We start from the raw sequence: 16446 nt of genomic DNA on the forward strand, positions 1-16446 counted from the left end.
AATCTCCCTAGCTCTAACAATTCACCTAAGTGACTTCTTGGAAAATGGAACTCCACCATCCAGCTTTTTTAAACTCCAGTAGCTGCAAAACAGGGGATCTGATTGATTGAATGTACTTATTCACAACTCTCCTTAACCTGTAAGCACCCTGGATTTCTAAAGTAACATTGGTGAGGACAGAATTCAGGACATAAAGCCACACAGATTTAAAATAACCTCTTACTTACTCCTAAGCAATATTTGCAAATAAATTGTATTTATGGAATGGACACATCCTGGGACCCAGACCACTTCTCACTCATAAGTCTGTGAAGATCTGATTTTTAGCTGAAGGGGAGCCTGCCATTTACTTTTATTCTTACTGATACTTAAGCCCTGTCATGCTTATTTTAAAGTACCAGCATGTTTTAATTCTAGTTTTTACTTTCATTTTCCATATGTTCAACTAGAAACTACACAGCTATCTGTACCGAAAGCTCATTTCCCATAGAAGTGTACTGGGATTTGAGTCATGAGTGATTTCAGACTGCTTCGTTGGTGGATTCCTTACTGAAAGTCCTTTGATTCAGACTAAAACCAAATCAAACCCATTTCTGAGTTAAAGACCTTTAAGTGTGGTTCATATGTTTATGGGCATTGATAGAAATCAAACTTGTCTTGGTAAAGAGAAACCGTAAGTTACCAATTTAGTGTTTAATCTCTGCCTTATGCAGTAAGAATTGCCACTCAAAGAGGATGAGATTTTTGCTGCTCATCAGTTTCTGGTTGAGATCAGCTCAACTGGAGGACACAGCAGCACACTTGGATTCACTTCTGCTAGGAGTTTCAGGGATGCAATGAAACAAATGGTCTCACAGAATAAAACCAAAAGTTATTCTAGATCAATTTTTTTCTTTTGGTAAATCACTAATTACTGGAAAACAGTATAAAAAGCACAGCAAGCCTATAGTGACAATTTTCATACAATTTTTTTTAGCCCTTTAGGAGGACTACTTGTGTAGAGATTCATAAGTATGGTTAGGAGATCTGATTCATCACTCTCAAAACATCACCAACCTATCACTGAAATATTGTTGTACAAATTAGCAGAGTAGAGGTTTAAGAAAAAGGAAAACACAATTACATCTGAATTACATCAGAAAAGTTTTTTCCACTGCAATAAGGCAGCATTAATGATACTATGTAAATAGTTACTAGAATTCGCCTAGAATACTGCTGACAGTTTTGGCTATGCAGTTGCAGAAACAGTAATACCAGTGTATGGAAATAGTAAAAACACAAGAGACAATCTCTTTTACTATTTTGCCATACAAGTAAATCAGAGAGCTCATTTACTTACCCTGGTAAAATAGGGATAGGTGGAATATCAGGAGGTTAACAGAAGGATAAAGAATTATGTAAACCTAAAGGCAAAACGTGCATAAAATTAAACAGTAAGAGCTGCTGAAGAAAACATTTGGGTTGGGAAGTAAAAGGACTTTAACGTTCTGAGGACTTTCCAAAGCTGTGCTGAAGGCAAGCAACTTGATCACATTTTCATAAACTGAAGACATCTTTCATGAGATTTCATGAACATGCTTTTCATAAACTGAAGGTGGTTTCATAAACTGAAGGTAGTTAATGTTAGTTTCATAAACTAAAGGTAGTTTATGAAAGAATTTATATGATGTAGCTGCATGTTGTAGTAAAGGAGTGAATTTGCTGACCTTGAGATCCTTGTTCCTTTCACTTATTTGCAGTATGTGAAGGGAGTTTGTTGATTTGGTTTGTTTGGGTTTTGGTTTTGGTTTTTTTTTTTTTATGTATTGACAGCCTTTGACAGTAAGTGTGAGATTTTTCTGAGTTTGGGACTCTTTCTGAATCATTTCTATTGTGTTCTTTTTTTTTTAATGAGAACCCAAAAGATAGTTTTAATCACTTTTGCTCATACCAGGATAGTCTGAACAGTCTTTTTTTTAAGTCTTATGCCCTGCATGTGATTGAGTTAGTGAGGATATAGATAAATTGGTAAGTATTTAAAGGAGGAGAGTTTTACCATGCATGTTCATGAGGTGTAGCCCAGTTGGGACAACATGCTGAGTTGTGCCTCTCTGAATAGTTGTGTCTATATTAATTTGAGATTCAGGCAGTTAAGTGGCTATCGTTTCATCCAGATATAACAGTAACAAGATTTTCACCATCTTTTCCTTGGTAGAAATGCAATTTGAGAATACAGGATGACTTCCCATAGGCACATGGAATCTGTGTGTTCAGTTTTGAAATCCTAGCTAGTTGTTTCCAGGTTTTTAATGTCATATGGAAAAGTTTAGGGAGACCTGTGATGCAAGCTTTGTTTGGAGGAGTTAAACACTCACTTTAAGTATTTTCACATTTTAAAGAACCTTGTTAAATGCTTACTCCTAACCCATAGTTGAGGGCAAGTCTACATTTGGCTCTTAACAAAAATCTGAACACTTAACAGTAATAAAATACCACAGTATATCTTCCAGAAGAGTGAATTAAAAAATAAAGTTAAATTTTGATGAAAACAATAGCGTCAACTTTAATCTTTCAGTTTACAGTTTGCCAAAACCTTCTTGCTTTCAAGAATACCTAAGGGTTAGATAGAAAGGGTTGTTGAAAGCAGGGATATCCAGCATGAAACCTTGATCCAAGCTTGTTTATCTGTAAACAGAGGGCCCAATATTTATGTCTTTCCATGCCACGCACTCATATTAAGCATTAGCTCAGGGAAAGTGATTTCATTCCTTCACAGATGGTTGAACACACCAAAGGAGGCAAGAATGGAGTTCAGAGCTTTCTGTCTTATAGGTGAAAGTTCTAGGAATCATGGATTTCGTTTCTAATAATCACAACTTTCATTTGTGGTGCTTCTAAGCACCAGGCACCAATCATAGGGTGGAATTTGCTGGAAATTTCACATTCTTAAAATGAGAATCTCTGAACTCAAGTGTGTTTCCTTGATGCTGCTAGAAGGAAAATCCCAGACCATGTGCCAATTTGACACAAAGAGAAACAGTTCCTCCTGATCCTAAGCAGACCTGTCAGATCTTTGCATCCTGAAAGATATTTCCTCCCTGCTGATAAGAATAGCAAAGCAAATTTTAATAGAACAGGCAACCTTAGATATGGCCTACAGAGACAAGAAAGCAGTTGCTGCCATTCTTCCTGCCCAGGAAGGGATCAGCTTTAACAACTGTGCAATTTTCTTATGCATCTTATGGCATTTGGTGGACTTTACAACAGTCTTAACTTAAGGTGTCCAATTGACTTCTGCAGTCTTAGTCTTTATTTATTTTTTCTGTCTTTTTAAAGTGAGGTTTGTCCAGGTCTGATGCTATGAAAACTTGGAAACATGATTCACTTTTCATTCCGGGGTTTAAAAAGACATATAAAACATATTTATGGTACTTTAAAATTTCAACTGAATTTTGAGTCTTTGGTAATGTCATTATTATTCAAGGCTTTGAAATTTCAATATTTCTATTTATTTGATATAAGCGTCAATAAGAGTTTAAGGAATTGTCTAGATTTTTTCAATTATGTTACTATATTCATATTGTATGAATAAAAACTTATTTGAAAGACATGACGAATTTTTGCCTTTAATAAAGACCATTTTTTTACCACATAATCATTTTTTGTGCTTTCACAAAAGCAGAAAATTTTGAAGAATATTAATTTTTTCATGTCAACTGATTTGGCAATTGCATTGCTTTAGTTTCGGTAGTTTCGGCTTTTTTCCCATTTTAAGTAAATCTGCTGAAATAGCCTATTTGAAGCACCTCAAAGTCAACAGCTGATTTTTATTTTTCCTTTTTTAGATTACTCTGTCATGCAATGAAAGACCATATAGTGCGTGTTGCAAACGAAGCCGAATTTATTTTGAACCGACAAAGAGCTGAAGATGTCCATAAACACGCTGAGTTTGAGGTAAGTCTGAGAGTTGGTGAATTTCTGCTTCTCTGTTTTCACTCACTTGTCACCTAGACTGTAGCCCCACACAATAAAGATTTTTTTTTTTCTCTGAAGAAAGAAATTTACATTGAAGGCATTTCAAAACTAGTTTTTAAAAGCTTTGGTAAATGTCAAACACAAGGAATGGGTTTAATTTCTCAGCTCCTCACTGAAATTCATGGAAACCTTTACAGCTTGAAGAAATCCCTTAATCAGAATTCTGAACTGATATGGCAGACCCTTAGGTTCACAAAGAACTTAATTCTAATTTATTGTAAATATTAATGCAAATCATGCTGATAATTTTTTTTTTTTTTTTAGATTAGCAGCAGTAGGTAAGAATTCAGTAAGAAAGAAAAGCAATTACTATGCTTAAGACATTTCATGAAAAATAAGAAACAGAAATCTTTGTTAAATAGAATTAGTATTTTGAGATAATTTTGTTAGTGCACTTTGCATTTTGTAGCACTTTAAAACATTTACTTTCTATAATTTATACTCTGAAATACAATATTGCTTACCTTTCTTGCTAGTTAGGAATCATTGCCAGTAAGATTGTGATTAAAAGTTGTATTATTTTTAAGTATTGGTAGAAGTAACAAAGCACCTGACAATTCCCTCTTATTATAGACTCTTTAATGTCTATAATTTTTAACCCTAAAAGGAATCAATATCCAATTCGTTTTTCCATCATTAACTATTGCAGTGTACAATTTAAATTACATTGCTTGAAAATGATACAAATATGGAAAAATCTTAAAACATCTGCTCTGTTTAACAGCTTTTTATTATTTCTTCAGGATTATTTTTTTCCTATTAAATTTTTTTACCCAAAAGTGATAGATTAAGGCTAAAATTTCGGTTTTGACTTGACTGTATCAAAAAAGTCTTAGTATTTTAATGGTGTTTTATACACTATTTCAGCATCAATGGTTTTCATTATTTCCAAACCTGCCAATGCTTGCATACATTTGTGTATATGTAAGTATATATGCACAAACATGCAATTCCACGTTTTAATGCTCAAGTGACCTAACACTAGGATTAAGATAGACTGCCTTAGTATTGATGATAATAAATAGCTATATCAATTTATTCATCTGTCAGAAAATGTCAAAAGCACCTGGTGGCTAGAAACAGGAGTCAGTAATCTCAGTTTTGATGAGGTTTTTATCTCCTTGAAACAGCTCTCTTAAATGTGTACTTTGATGTACTGGTTCTTGTGCTCCTTGACCTAGCTGAAAAGTGTGAGACACAGAGATATCTGTTGTCATTTTGAATACATAAAACCTTTACTTCATTTTGTCAGAGCAGACAGTAGACACTTCTCATATGGGATTGCAACAACTTTATTACCAAGCGTACATGGGATATTCTGACCTCAGATAAAATCACATTTACAATTAAGTGTCTGTCAGAGTGAAGTTTCATATTGCCTCAACAATAAATAACATTTGATATTTATCAGAGCATCGTGCAGTAACCTAAGATGACAATAGAAGATTGAGTTATCTGCTCTTTGAAGAATACATTGAGGTATAAGATCTGTCACAACCCTAGACAAAATGAGAATATTCAATTAACTTCCAGCTTCTGTTAGCAAATATTATTTAGAATATTAACTAAATTCCCTGAAGGAACAGTTCTAAGTCAGTCTGGTTGTCTGGTAAAAAACCAAACACGTTTTTGTATATGAAAATTTTTATTGTATTTGTCACATGAAAAACCTCAGCAACACATTTCAGATGATTAAGATAAAATCTGCAAGTCATAAAAGAAAATAATAAAAAGTAGCTTGTGTTAAATATGAAACTTGGGTATACCTGAATAAAATGATGGTTAAAGTATGAAGGAATGTTTTATATATTGTCTTTAATAATGGTAGGTATATAACTGAACATTTTATTATTCATCCTACTTGAAAGTAGTACAAAGTAGGGCAAAGAGATTTCTGGTAGTTTTCTGTTGCATAATTGTAAACCTGTCATTTTGTTTTAATAAGCTGTATCGGTCTATGTTCTGGGGTTTAGTACATTTTAATCATTGCCCTCAGCCAGAGAACTGAGTGGCTATTTTATTTTTACCTTTTAAACTTTTTTACCATTTCACCCATAATTGAATCATTATGAGTGAAATGATCTGGCCCAAGCTGCACCAAGTTACTGCGTCGCCCACGTCGTGGGGAGGCCCTGGACCAGCAGAGAAGTTTTATCCTGTGACTCCAGTCAGGACCAGGGAAATCCCTCCCAGAATGGGTGCTTCACAGTTAACTTTCATTTTGTTAACCTGTGTAATTGTTCAGGAAGAAAAATGAAAATTTAATTTTACTGTCCAATGAGCTGGTGAAATATTAACCTCATTACTAAGGCAGATCATTGTACTAATTGGTGCTTCTCTGTACAAGAAGATAAATTGAAAAATGAATTAACCCTTTATGAATTAGTGTAATGATTGTTCAGCTTCCAGGTAGAGTACTTGAAATAAAGGCTGTAGCACAGTGGGGGGACCACCGTTAAAATCTTAATAAGCGTAGTGCACAATAAACTACATTTTCATATGAATTTAACTTAATTTTCATTTTCTTTTTGAATATTAGAAAATGGAATTCTATTCATGGCTGTGTTACAGCATCGAGTGTTGGTTAAACATGATAAAGTTGTGGACAATATCTGCGTGCAAAACTATCTCTTGGAATGTAACTTTTAAAATTTGCCATTTTGAGAATAATAAGCCTTTGTGATTCACACACAGAAAATGATACTTGTAATAGTTTAATAATACTTTAATAAGTATGGCTACACATTTGCTTTGTCCAGAAATTTTTAAAGTATCTTTACTAGGAAGAGAAACTAAATTTGGACCTAGCATGATTTTAAGAAAATAAATTAAAATCAATTGTATTTTTCCCATTGCACATAAAGAAAGGATTTATCAAACCTAAAATTAACAATGGAGTTTGAAAGTTTTAGAAACAAATTCTCATGAGGGTAAATAACCACAGCAGGTATTTTAGATGTAGTTATCCCTTCAAGGAAACATGATGAAAACATCAGATCCTTTTCTGTTTTCATCACAGATGAAAAAAAAGTCACTGATGAGTGACTTTTTAAGCGTTAGGGTTTTTTAGAAGTGGTAATAGATTATGAAAATTGTCCATGTTGTGATTTGAAGTGGAAATATACACCTTAATTTCATAGTCAAAGGACTTTCTCTTTAGCATCTGTAATAATGAAAGTATCAAATGCCTTTTTAATTGTAGGGTTTATTGCAGTTAAAAAATTGAGGCCTGTGTGCGTAATTTTTTCCTGTGCATTATACTGTGTATGTTACTGTATTTTTAGCCTGAGAACACATCGAACTTTTAGAAACAGGCTTAACTTTTGAGGCACATCCTTGATCACACATATACACACAAATAGGTATAGTTAAATGTTTTTAATTGCAATTCCATTGCCTTTGACAATGATATTTCAGTTTTTACATAGTCTGAGTGGTTTTTTGATTGATAATATCTAGTAGCAGAACCATTTCGGATTAATGATGTTTCCTATTCCTCATTAAAGTATTTTAATGAATTCTTGTCATATTTAAAGAGTTCTAGTAAACAATAATTTTGAAGCCTAGCCTATCTTCTGTAAGTCAAAGCCATCTCTTATGAAGTACTTTCCTTCCTAGTCCCAATGTGCTCAGTATGCTGCTGACAGAAGAGAGGAGGAGAAGATGTGTGATCATCTTATCAGTGCTGCTAAGCATCGAGATCACGTTACAGCCAATCAGCTGAAACAGAAGATCCTCAACATCCTAACAAATAAGCATGGTGCCTGGGGAGCTGTTTCTCACAGGTAAGCTGCAAATGTTAAAAATGGGGTTTTAAAGACACGTCAAAATTATGGAAAATAGTCATTGAAATAAGAATGTATTAGCAAGTATTGCTAAAATATATTTTCTCTGCTAGTCTTTTCTTCAACTGGTTCCTGAAAAGTCCTCGTTGCTAAAGGTTCAGAGGTCAAACTCCTTTATAGACTGCAAACAAAATATTTTACCATATTTTAAATTAATTTTAATGGGTATTTGATGATTATAATACAGTTTTACTGTTAGTGTATCTCTTGGTTTTGAGGCTCCTACCAGTATTAGAATCTGAGTGAACTGCTCTGAATAAGATAGTCATAGATGTAGAGATTTCCATGTAGAGTGCAACAGAGGAAGCCTGAAATAAAGAAGAGAGAGACAAAAATACTTGTCTCTTGGAAAGGTCTAGTCTTAGAGAATAAGTCAGTATTAGAATAACCAGCAGAACCAGGTCATGTGATTCTCTGTTTAATACTTTTGTCTGTTTATAGATTTTTCTGTGCAACTAATGAACTGGTAAGGCCCACTATTAAATCTTAACTCTCCTACAGCAAAACAGTTGTCAGTGCCAGCCATGCACAAACTGTATGCTTAAAGCAAAACTTATGTTGCACTTATATTTAGCATGCACAAAGCTGAACCTAACTATATATATATATATATATATATATGAAACCATACTGTATGGTTATACTGTTACTGTATCAAAGTCATAATACAGTATTCAAGGTTATAATCAGAGCTGTGTTAAATACTGTTTTTAAGAGTTCACTCTATCCAACACAAGAGTCAATTTAAACATTTTTTTTTATATCATGCCAAAAACCAGCCTTGCTCTTCTGAATAACAAAAATAGCCAGTGGCTAAGGTGCTGACCCTCATGAGGAAAACCTGAGCTCAAATTGCTCCTTTCCTTCATTCAGAGCAAGGTCTTGAACCTGGGTCTGCCATGTGAGTGCCCTGTCTGCAAAACTTGAGACTACTAAGTCTCTCTCTTGTTTGTGCATTCTAGCCACAAACACTTGATTTTTTTATTCCAAGTGGAACAGCTGAGACAAGGGAAATTAAGGAAGTTCTGCTTCCATATATCTATATTTTTATAATTTAGTTTTCAACTTAAATTCTGTCTCTTCTGAGTCAGGTAGAGCAGATCAGAAAGTTCCATTTCATCTCTGAAAAACCTTTTCAGTAAATATCTAGTAAAAACTGATAGACTAATATGAAAGCTTCTATCTAGATAAATATTTTCTTTCAAAAAATGTATTTTAATGTACCTTGAGTGCATATCTAGGGCTAAGTTTATTAGAAAAAGTGTCAAGTAATAAGTTTGACACATCAATAATGTTTGATAAATACCACATATGCTGTTCATTCTTTTTGTCATTCTGTCTGATTGATTCTTGTAGTTATACAGTGTTAAAAGCATGTAATTTTTCCTGTTTCCTGTCATCCTTACATCCTTATGTCTTCCAAAGACTACACTGTTTCCTGGGTGATGATGGAGATGTATTTATTCTTTCAAGGTGGTAGAAAGTGTAGAAATTCAGTCTTATGGAAATTTCGTTGTCTTAATGCCAGATATGTTCTGGTAGAAATTACAGAAATGACATGTAGAAGATTGTGATATGTTTACTTCAAAAACTGTCTGAGTCCATACTGGACACTCATGGTGCCTCCAATTGAGGCTCAAAGGAGACTTGAGCCTGACTTAAATAAGTGCAATTTTAAGTCCTTGTAATGTCTTTGATTTTTTTAATGTTGTAGATTGAGTTTGTGATTGGTTGCAGAAACTTTGCAGACTTAAGCCAGTTCCAGGTCAATAACTTTTTCAGGAGACCATCTCATGTTTGGGCCAGATAACTTTCCCCTCCTGGATTGTTGATGGCATCCTAAATGGCAACAGATGACTGCTGCAGCTTTTTTTGCTCTTCAGTCCATGATAGTTTTTGATGGACCATGAAGCAGCTTGACACCTGTGACAAACCTATCAGATTTCTTGCATCGAGCAAAAGAAACTCGTATTTTATTCCTGTCATGCCACTTCCCTGGTGTGCCTGCTTCTCAATTACTTGCAATGCTGCTTTCCCATTTCAGTGCTCCCTGTGTTGGGTGCAGCCATTGGCCTGGTTGTATTTTAGCTGCAGTTTGCTGCTTAACCTGGAGAAAGGAGACATGGTGACAGCACAAGGTCTCCAAGTGGGGTTCCCCACTTGCAGGAGCTGAACAGGAGGCAAATAGCTTTGCACTGCAGGTCCTGCCATGTGTCCCATGGCAGCTGTGTGATCCAACACATGGGGTCACCCCCTGTCATGAGACTTGTTTGACTGTGAATGGAAAAGCCAAGGATGGTAGAAGGTAGAGGGGCAGAGACTCTAAGCCTTGTTACAAGCCAAGGTTGCTGGTTCCCAGTGGGCAGGTTTAAAAGGCTTCAAGTTTAGAAAGTAGAATGGCGTTTCATTAAACTTTTTAGGCACAGAAAGCAAAACCTGTTGTTAATTAGGTAGTTCCTCCAATACTCTTTATACGATGAAAATGTGTTCCAAAATTGTACATACTTCTGGTCTTGGCCAGCAGGAGACACAACAGGCTTCAAGTCTCTGTTTTTTAATTCCTGACAAACAGTTACAGCATCAGTAAATTTATAAACAGTTTCATTGTGCCCCAGGAGATACAGACTGACTGGAATACAGAGCTACTTTAAAAAAGGAACAGGTTGACCCTCCAGAGCTCTAGACTTCTGCAGTGACTCCATCCTTTCTGTCAGGGAGAGCATTCCCAGTTCTGAAGGCACACTGATGTTCTCCTCTCCATCTCTTGTGCTGGAGACCATTTGTTGAAACAGTGAATTAGAAAGGTTGATCTCAGGCCCAGGAAGAGCAGGGAAAGAAATATGTGAGTGTCTCTGCATGATAAGTGCTTGGGCAACAGCAATGCCTTTTGACATCCAAAATGGGTAAGAAACTATCTGTGATGGGATGAGTGTGATTCTTAAAAACTTCACTATCACATATACTATCACTAGCTGCTTATATACTGATAATTGTAGCATGTATATATATGGGGTTTTAATCTCTCAAGAACAATTTTTAAGATCTTTAACATAGACACTCATGTTGTAAAATATTAAGGTCCCATTTTTTTACAATATGATCCAGCTGTAGAGAAGGCTTTTCCTTGTTTGTGATTCAATGCAATGAGCTTGTAAGCTTTTGTTTCTGCCTGCACTGTTTTCACAGAAAGCAGCAATGAGCATTTACTGTGTTTAATCTGTAGGTGCCACAAACTTTACTCTTTGTCCATTAAGAAACAAAGAGACTATTAAGAAACAGAGAAAATTAGCACTGAGAGGAAAAACACGAGGTCTGATGAGTGAAATTCTAGTCTTTGTAAATTATAAATTTTAAATAGGTTATTATGAGCTCTTCTCAAAATGTTGGAAGAAACAAGAATTAAATCGAATGTTGTGAGTCAACAAAATAACATATGAAACTTTCAATTAGAAGACTGTAGTTACATAAAGATAGTGGCATTTCAAATAACAAAATCATAGGTAGCTTGCATTTCTGTTACCTTCTTAATTAGCTAAGAATTTCTGAAGGAGAAATTAAGTACATGAAAGCACTTTACTACTTCAATAACTTCCTACAAACACAATAACATTGTGCAACCTATCAGTGTCCATACATTACTCAGCTTTGAGTTGGTCTGAGAACCTGTTTATTCTGTCTAAAAATGGAAAAAAGCCCTTTATTTGTACTGCCTGTCAGTATTCACTTCTTTCCCCCTTCACAAATATTTTCCCTTCACATCTTAAAGTGAAAACCAAAGTTCTTTTTCTCAGTTCCTTGCAGGTGTGAGCATCAATTTGTCTACAATAAAAGAAAATTATTTAATAATCTTATTTTCTCCTATGTATCTCAGACAAAGAATAATAGATTTCAGCATAAATCCCATTAGTTTGCTATAAATCCTCTTTGTGTCCTTAAACCAAACTAATTCTGTGTTTGTCATTTTGGAATTTGACACTTTCAGGTATTTTCTGAATAGCTGACTACTAAAAAAACGCTCTTCCTTTTTTAACAACAGCATTATACCAAAATTAGAATTCTGCAGATTTTTCCTATTTAGATGAGAAATTAATGAGTTGGTTATTTCTTTGATGCACTGCATTTGATTCAGAGTGAATATGCAACATCCCATTTCCTTGAGCTCAGGAAGAATCAAGCAGGGTGTTTTATAGCTTAGCGTTCAAAGCTTCTTTAAGCCAGTACTTACCGTTAGCTTTTTTCAGGGTTATAGTCTTCATGTCACAACATATGCTTCCTTCTGTCTTCTCTGTCAGCTTCATATGGTGCTTCTCTTCCTCCCCATCTGCTTCTCTCCCCATACACATCTTTCATTAAAAAAAAAAAAAAAAAAAAAAAAAAAGTTCAGTGAAACCTATCTGTACACACAGTTCAAATTCCTTATCAGCCATATGCATGCCTGTGTTCTGGGCCATAATCTGTTACTGTGCTTGTTTGGAATGTTCTCTTATTTCAGCTTCTTTGTTTCATCAGATATCTCAACTTTTCAAAAGCTTTTATTGAAGACTACTCGATAGCTAGCTCTACCTTCCCATTTCTGTAAGTTTAAGGCAATCTAGGGCAATACAAGATTCTGAGTTCTAGTTTGTGTTCTAAATCTAAATATTAAGTACTTGTCAAAAATATTTCCACATGATCAGTTTTGATATACACAGGAGGATTACTAGAATGAGAAAAATGACATTTAAAAACGAGACTTGCATTCTGTGATTTGATGAAGGAGGTTCCACCTGCATTAAAGCAGCTTCACCAAAAAGCAAGTATACAAGGACTTCTTCTGTTCAAATCCATCTTTGGTTAAACTAGACACCCATAACAAATTAATCATCCATGGTGGAGGGCAGAACTGTCAAACTCATTCTGTGGTGAAGACCAAATTTGTCTGTGAAGACAAGCTGGAAATAAAAAGTTTCTTGGCAGACATCTAGTTCTGCCTCTCACTACAGCATGTGCTTCTGCAGGGACTGGGTTCTGCTGGGGAATGGGGTGGGGGGTTGCAGAAAGAGGGTAACTCCCCTTTGCTGAGCTTATGGGGCTTGGCAATCAAATATGTTGATTCTGGGATGACACTGCTTCTAAACCAAATGTTTCCAGTTCACAGCAAGGGAGACCAGAACACAGGAATTTGGTAAAAAGGCATTTCCCTTACAGCCAGTCTTTGGTATGCTCTGCCCCCCTCACTATTTTGGCTGCTTAGGAGTTCAGAGAGACACAGGACCTAGGATGTCCCCCACTGCAAATTATCTTCATCTGCTTTAGCTACTCACTCACTCCTGGCTCATTTTAACTGCTAGACATAAACTACAAAGGGAGCATTAGGACAGTGGAAAACATGTAGGACCAGATCCTGTCTACTGGATCTATCAGTGTGTTTTAGATGCCTGTTGTTAGAGGGCCTGCTAAGGTTCTGCGTTTTTCCACAGTTAATCTGTAAGAACTACGAATTTTCTGTGTTTCTGGAAATGGTGGCATCTATTTTTCTTTACTGAATAGATTCTTCCAGATTGATCTGATAGAACCCTCACACTTTTCAGCTCATTCATGAGCTATCCTGACTACAAGTTCCAAAAAGTTCTGAAATTATTTCACTACAACAAAACATTAAGGAAATGTTTTTCTGTGTTCTCTTGTTTTTACTTAACTGCACTACTTGAGATCAGCACATGTGTCAGCATTATTCACATTTTGGATCCTGTATTATCCATCCTTCAGTAGCAGAATTCTGCAGCAGTTTTAAACATAAACATGAAATGAAGCTATTTTTCTAATCTGATCATTCTTTTGTAGTATTTTACTGTTTCAGTTATGGAAGGCAGAGACTATTTGAAGGAGCTTTTCCTAGTGGTGGCAAAGAATTTGACAAGCAGGATCGAAAAAGGGGAACAGAAGAGTTCTGGATCATTTTCTAATAAGAGGAAGTTAGATGCAGGATGCTATTTGCAGTATAGAGATACTTGCCAAGAAAGGAGTACTGACCAGGGATGGGGTGTAGGAGTGCACAGTTTGCTTATGTGAGATTTATTCAGTTCTGTGTTTGTGCAGGGTTACTCAGTTGTTCTGAGCTGTCATACGGTTCACAATGGTTTTTTATCCACATCTGGAAGAAGCTCTGAAGACAATAGTTATTTATAAATAGGTAGTATTTTCCAGTGTTAGGAAAGGTGTGGTAGCCAGGGAAGACTTGTTCAGCTCTATAGAAAGACTTCTATATCTCTGGAAAGCACAATATTTCATATTATTTTGTATAAAAGAAGGAAGACTTCTGCATTTTCTTTTACCTTATTACTTCTGCAATAAGAGAACTATTTTTTTCTTTTGTACTTTGTTTTTTTTTTCCACTTCTCTTCAATATATTCTCTATTTCTGCCTAAATTTTTTGTTCCATTCTGCTTCACAGCAAACACAGTCTTTTAGCTTTAGAAGCAGTAGATCTTTAGATGTTAGTAGAGTCCTCAACTGCAACAGCAATTAGAATTTATATCCCAATTGTATAGTGTCAACTTACTATATGTGTTTTTGTTATAGCAGGAACAAAGCAATTTTAAAGTATACATAAATTTAGGAGGAAGGACAACAAAACACTGGGACTTCTGCTCCTGCTTAAGTCTAGCCATAGAGCTAACACATCCATAAACAGATACTGAGCTTCTAGGATAAGAGCAGCCCTAATGGTTCAGACCAGTGGTCAACCTAGCCCTGTGACCTATCTTAAAATGTAAGTGAATGCTGAAGATTCAGAAAGCTTCCCAACCTCTCAAAACCTTAATGTGCCTTGTACCTTTTTATTTTAAATACATTTATGTCCAATCATATGTTCTTAAAATAATTTGAGACAATCAGAGTGTAGTCTGGAAAGATCAAATCATCTTCAGGCTCTGAGGCAGGCTTAGTCTTGTACATCCCTGTCACACACTTTACATCCCTCCCTCCCTTAGAGGAGGATAGAATAATACAGATGCCTTAAAAAAACTGTTCTATGTCTTCGATAGCTGAAGTTGCAAGGGCATTATGGGATCATTTTAATTTCTGTATATTTGATTAATTGTATCTGGTTTTAAATCTAGCTCTTCACAGTCTTGGAAGCTAATGCTGTCCTTTCAGGCTGTTGACTTCCAGACTAGACATACTAAGTTTTTTTAGCCTTCTTTACTGATTAAATTATCTATGTCCTGTGTAATGTTGGTCTCTTGTTTTCGATTCCTTGCAGTTTGCTTATGTTTCCCTTAGAAAAACGTACTTCAGTCTGGGCACTGGATTGGAGTCATATCTTGCAGTATTCCTACTGTGTGATAGGGGAGTGATAGACAATCAGCAACTGCTTTCCCCAAAAGCTGCATAAGAGGTCCTGTTTTCAGGTGTACAAGAGGAATGTGTTTTGTTGAACAAAGAGGCCAGCAACCAGAGCCTTTTCATTTCCTTCTAACCTTGATCAGGAACATTCCTGATTCCATTCATGCCTATCTCATCTCCATCATTCCATTCATCTTTACAGAATTCACTTAGCTGATTTCTGAAAAATACTCCCCACAAACACTTTTCTTTCAGTTGATCCCTGCTGGGACTTTTTTGTTCTATTTTGTTTTTTTTAAAAAATAAGTGAAAAAATAAGTTTACATAGGTTTGTTTTGACTGATTCAGGAACACCAGGTCTGTCATAGACTTAAGGGAGGTTGCTGTACTTTATTATACTGCTTTCCTCAAATAGATATGGTAATGCACTTTGTACTTCTAAAGAGTAACTAAATCATTCAAGATTATATTGAAAGTACCATTTAGGTTTGGCTTTATTATCTGTTTTTACATGGCTTGTATTGATTTGGTACATTTGTTATAGCATTTACTTTTTCTCTAAAACTGTGGTTTTTTCTTAAACTGTAAGCTCGGGGTTTTTCAGCAGTAATATCTGTTCACATAGAAGTTTGACATATATATAGATATATTTCTTGTACATTTAGAGAACAAATATCTGACAATGACAGATTGCAAGCTTCTCCCAATATTTGTGCCCTAAAATATATTGATATATGCTTTCAATAATATAGGGTGTCAATAATATAGGGTGCTGGTTTGGTTGTAGAGCTACATTGCTCAGGAGTATTATATTTTGAAGTCATCTGTCATGGATGTGTAGAGATAGGAGACTATTTATGTTTATGGCATTTTAAGTAACTCAGTAAAACCCCTTAGAATATACAGAAAAGGTTTGTTTACTGTCATCACTGCTCACTTAATCCTGTGACCTTGACATGATAGTGTGCCCATAAAGCTCCCTGCGGGTAGTTCAATAAAAGAGATGAACATCAAAGTCTAATGATTGCTTCAGCTTCAGGAATATAATGCCTTATGCCATAAATATTTCTTAAACATTCAATAGTGCTGAACCATTTTAAAACCCAATAGTGTAGCAAACTAGCCAATTGTCTGTATTATTAGAAAATCCACAGAATTATATACAAACCACATGTACTTCTGCTGTTCAGTTTGAGAATGCTAAACATTGTTTTTTAAAAATATGTTGTATACATATTACACTGAAATTAAGTTATTTCTT

General features: G+C 35.2%; 1 protein-coding gene across 8 annotated transcripts in view; it reads left to right on the forward strand.

Annotated features, from left to right (window-relative positions):
• Nucleotides 1-16446, forward strand: part of NBEA (neurobeachin) — a 460838-nt gene that overhangs the window by 231167 nt on the left and 213225 nt on the right. For all 8 annotated transcript variants that reach the window (XM_071737478.1, XM_071737489.1, XM_071737508.1 and 5 more), the window contains 2 exons: nt 3825-3933; nt 7633-7799. In XM_071737478.1, coding sequence (XP_071593579.1) covers nt 3825-3933; nt 7633-7799 — 276 coding nt within the window. The remainder of the gene's footprint in view (nt 1-3824; nt 3934-7632; nt 7800-16446) is intronic.

This window comes from Heliangelus exortis, chromosome 1 (genome assembly GCF_036169615.1).
Source record: "Heliangelus exortis chromosome 1, bHelExo1.hap1, whole genome shotgun sequence".
Classification (NCBI taxonomy): Eukaryota; Metazoa; Chordata; class Aves; order Apodiformes; family Trochilidae; genus Heliangelus; species Heliangelus exortis.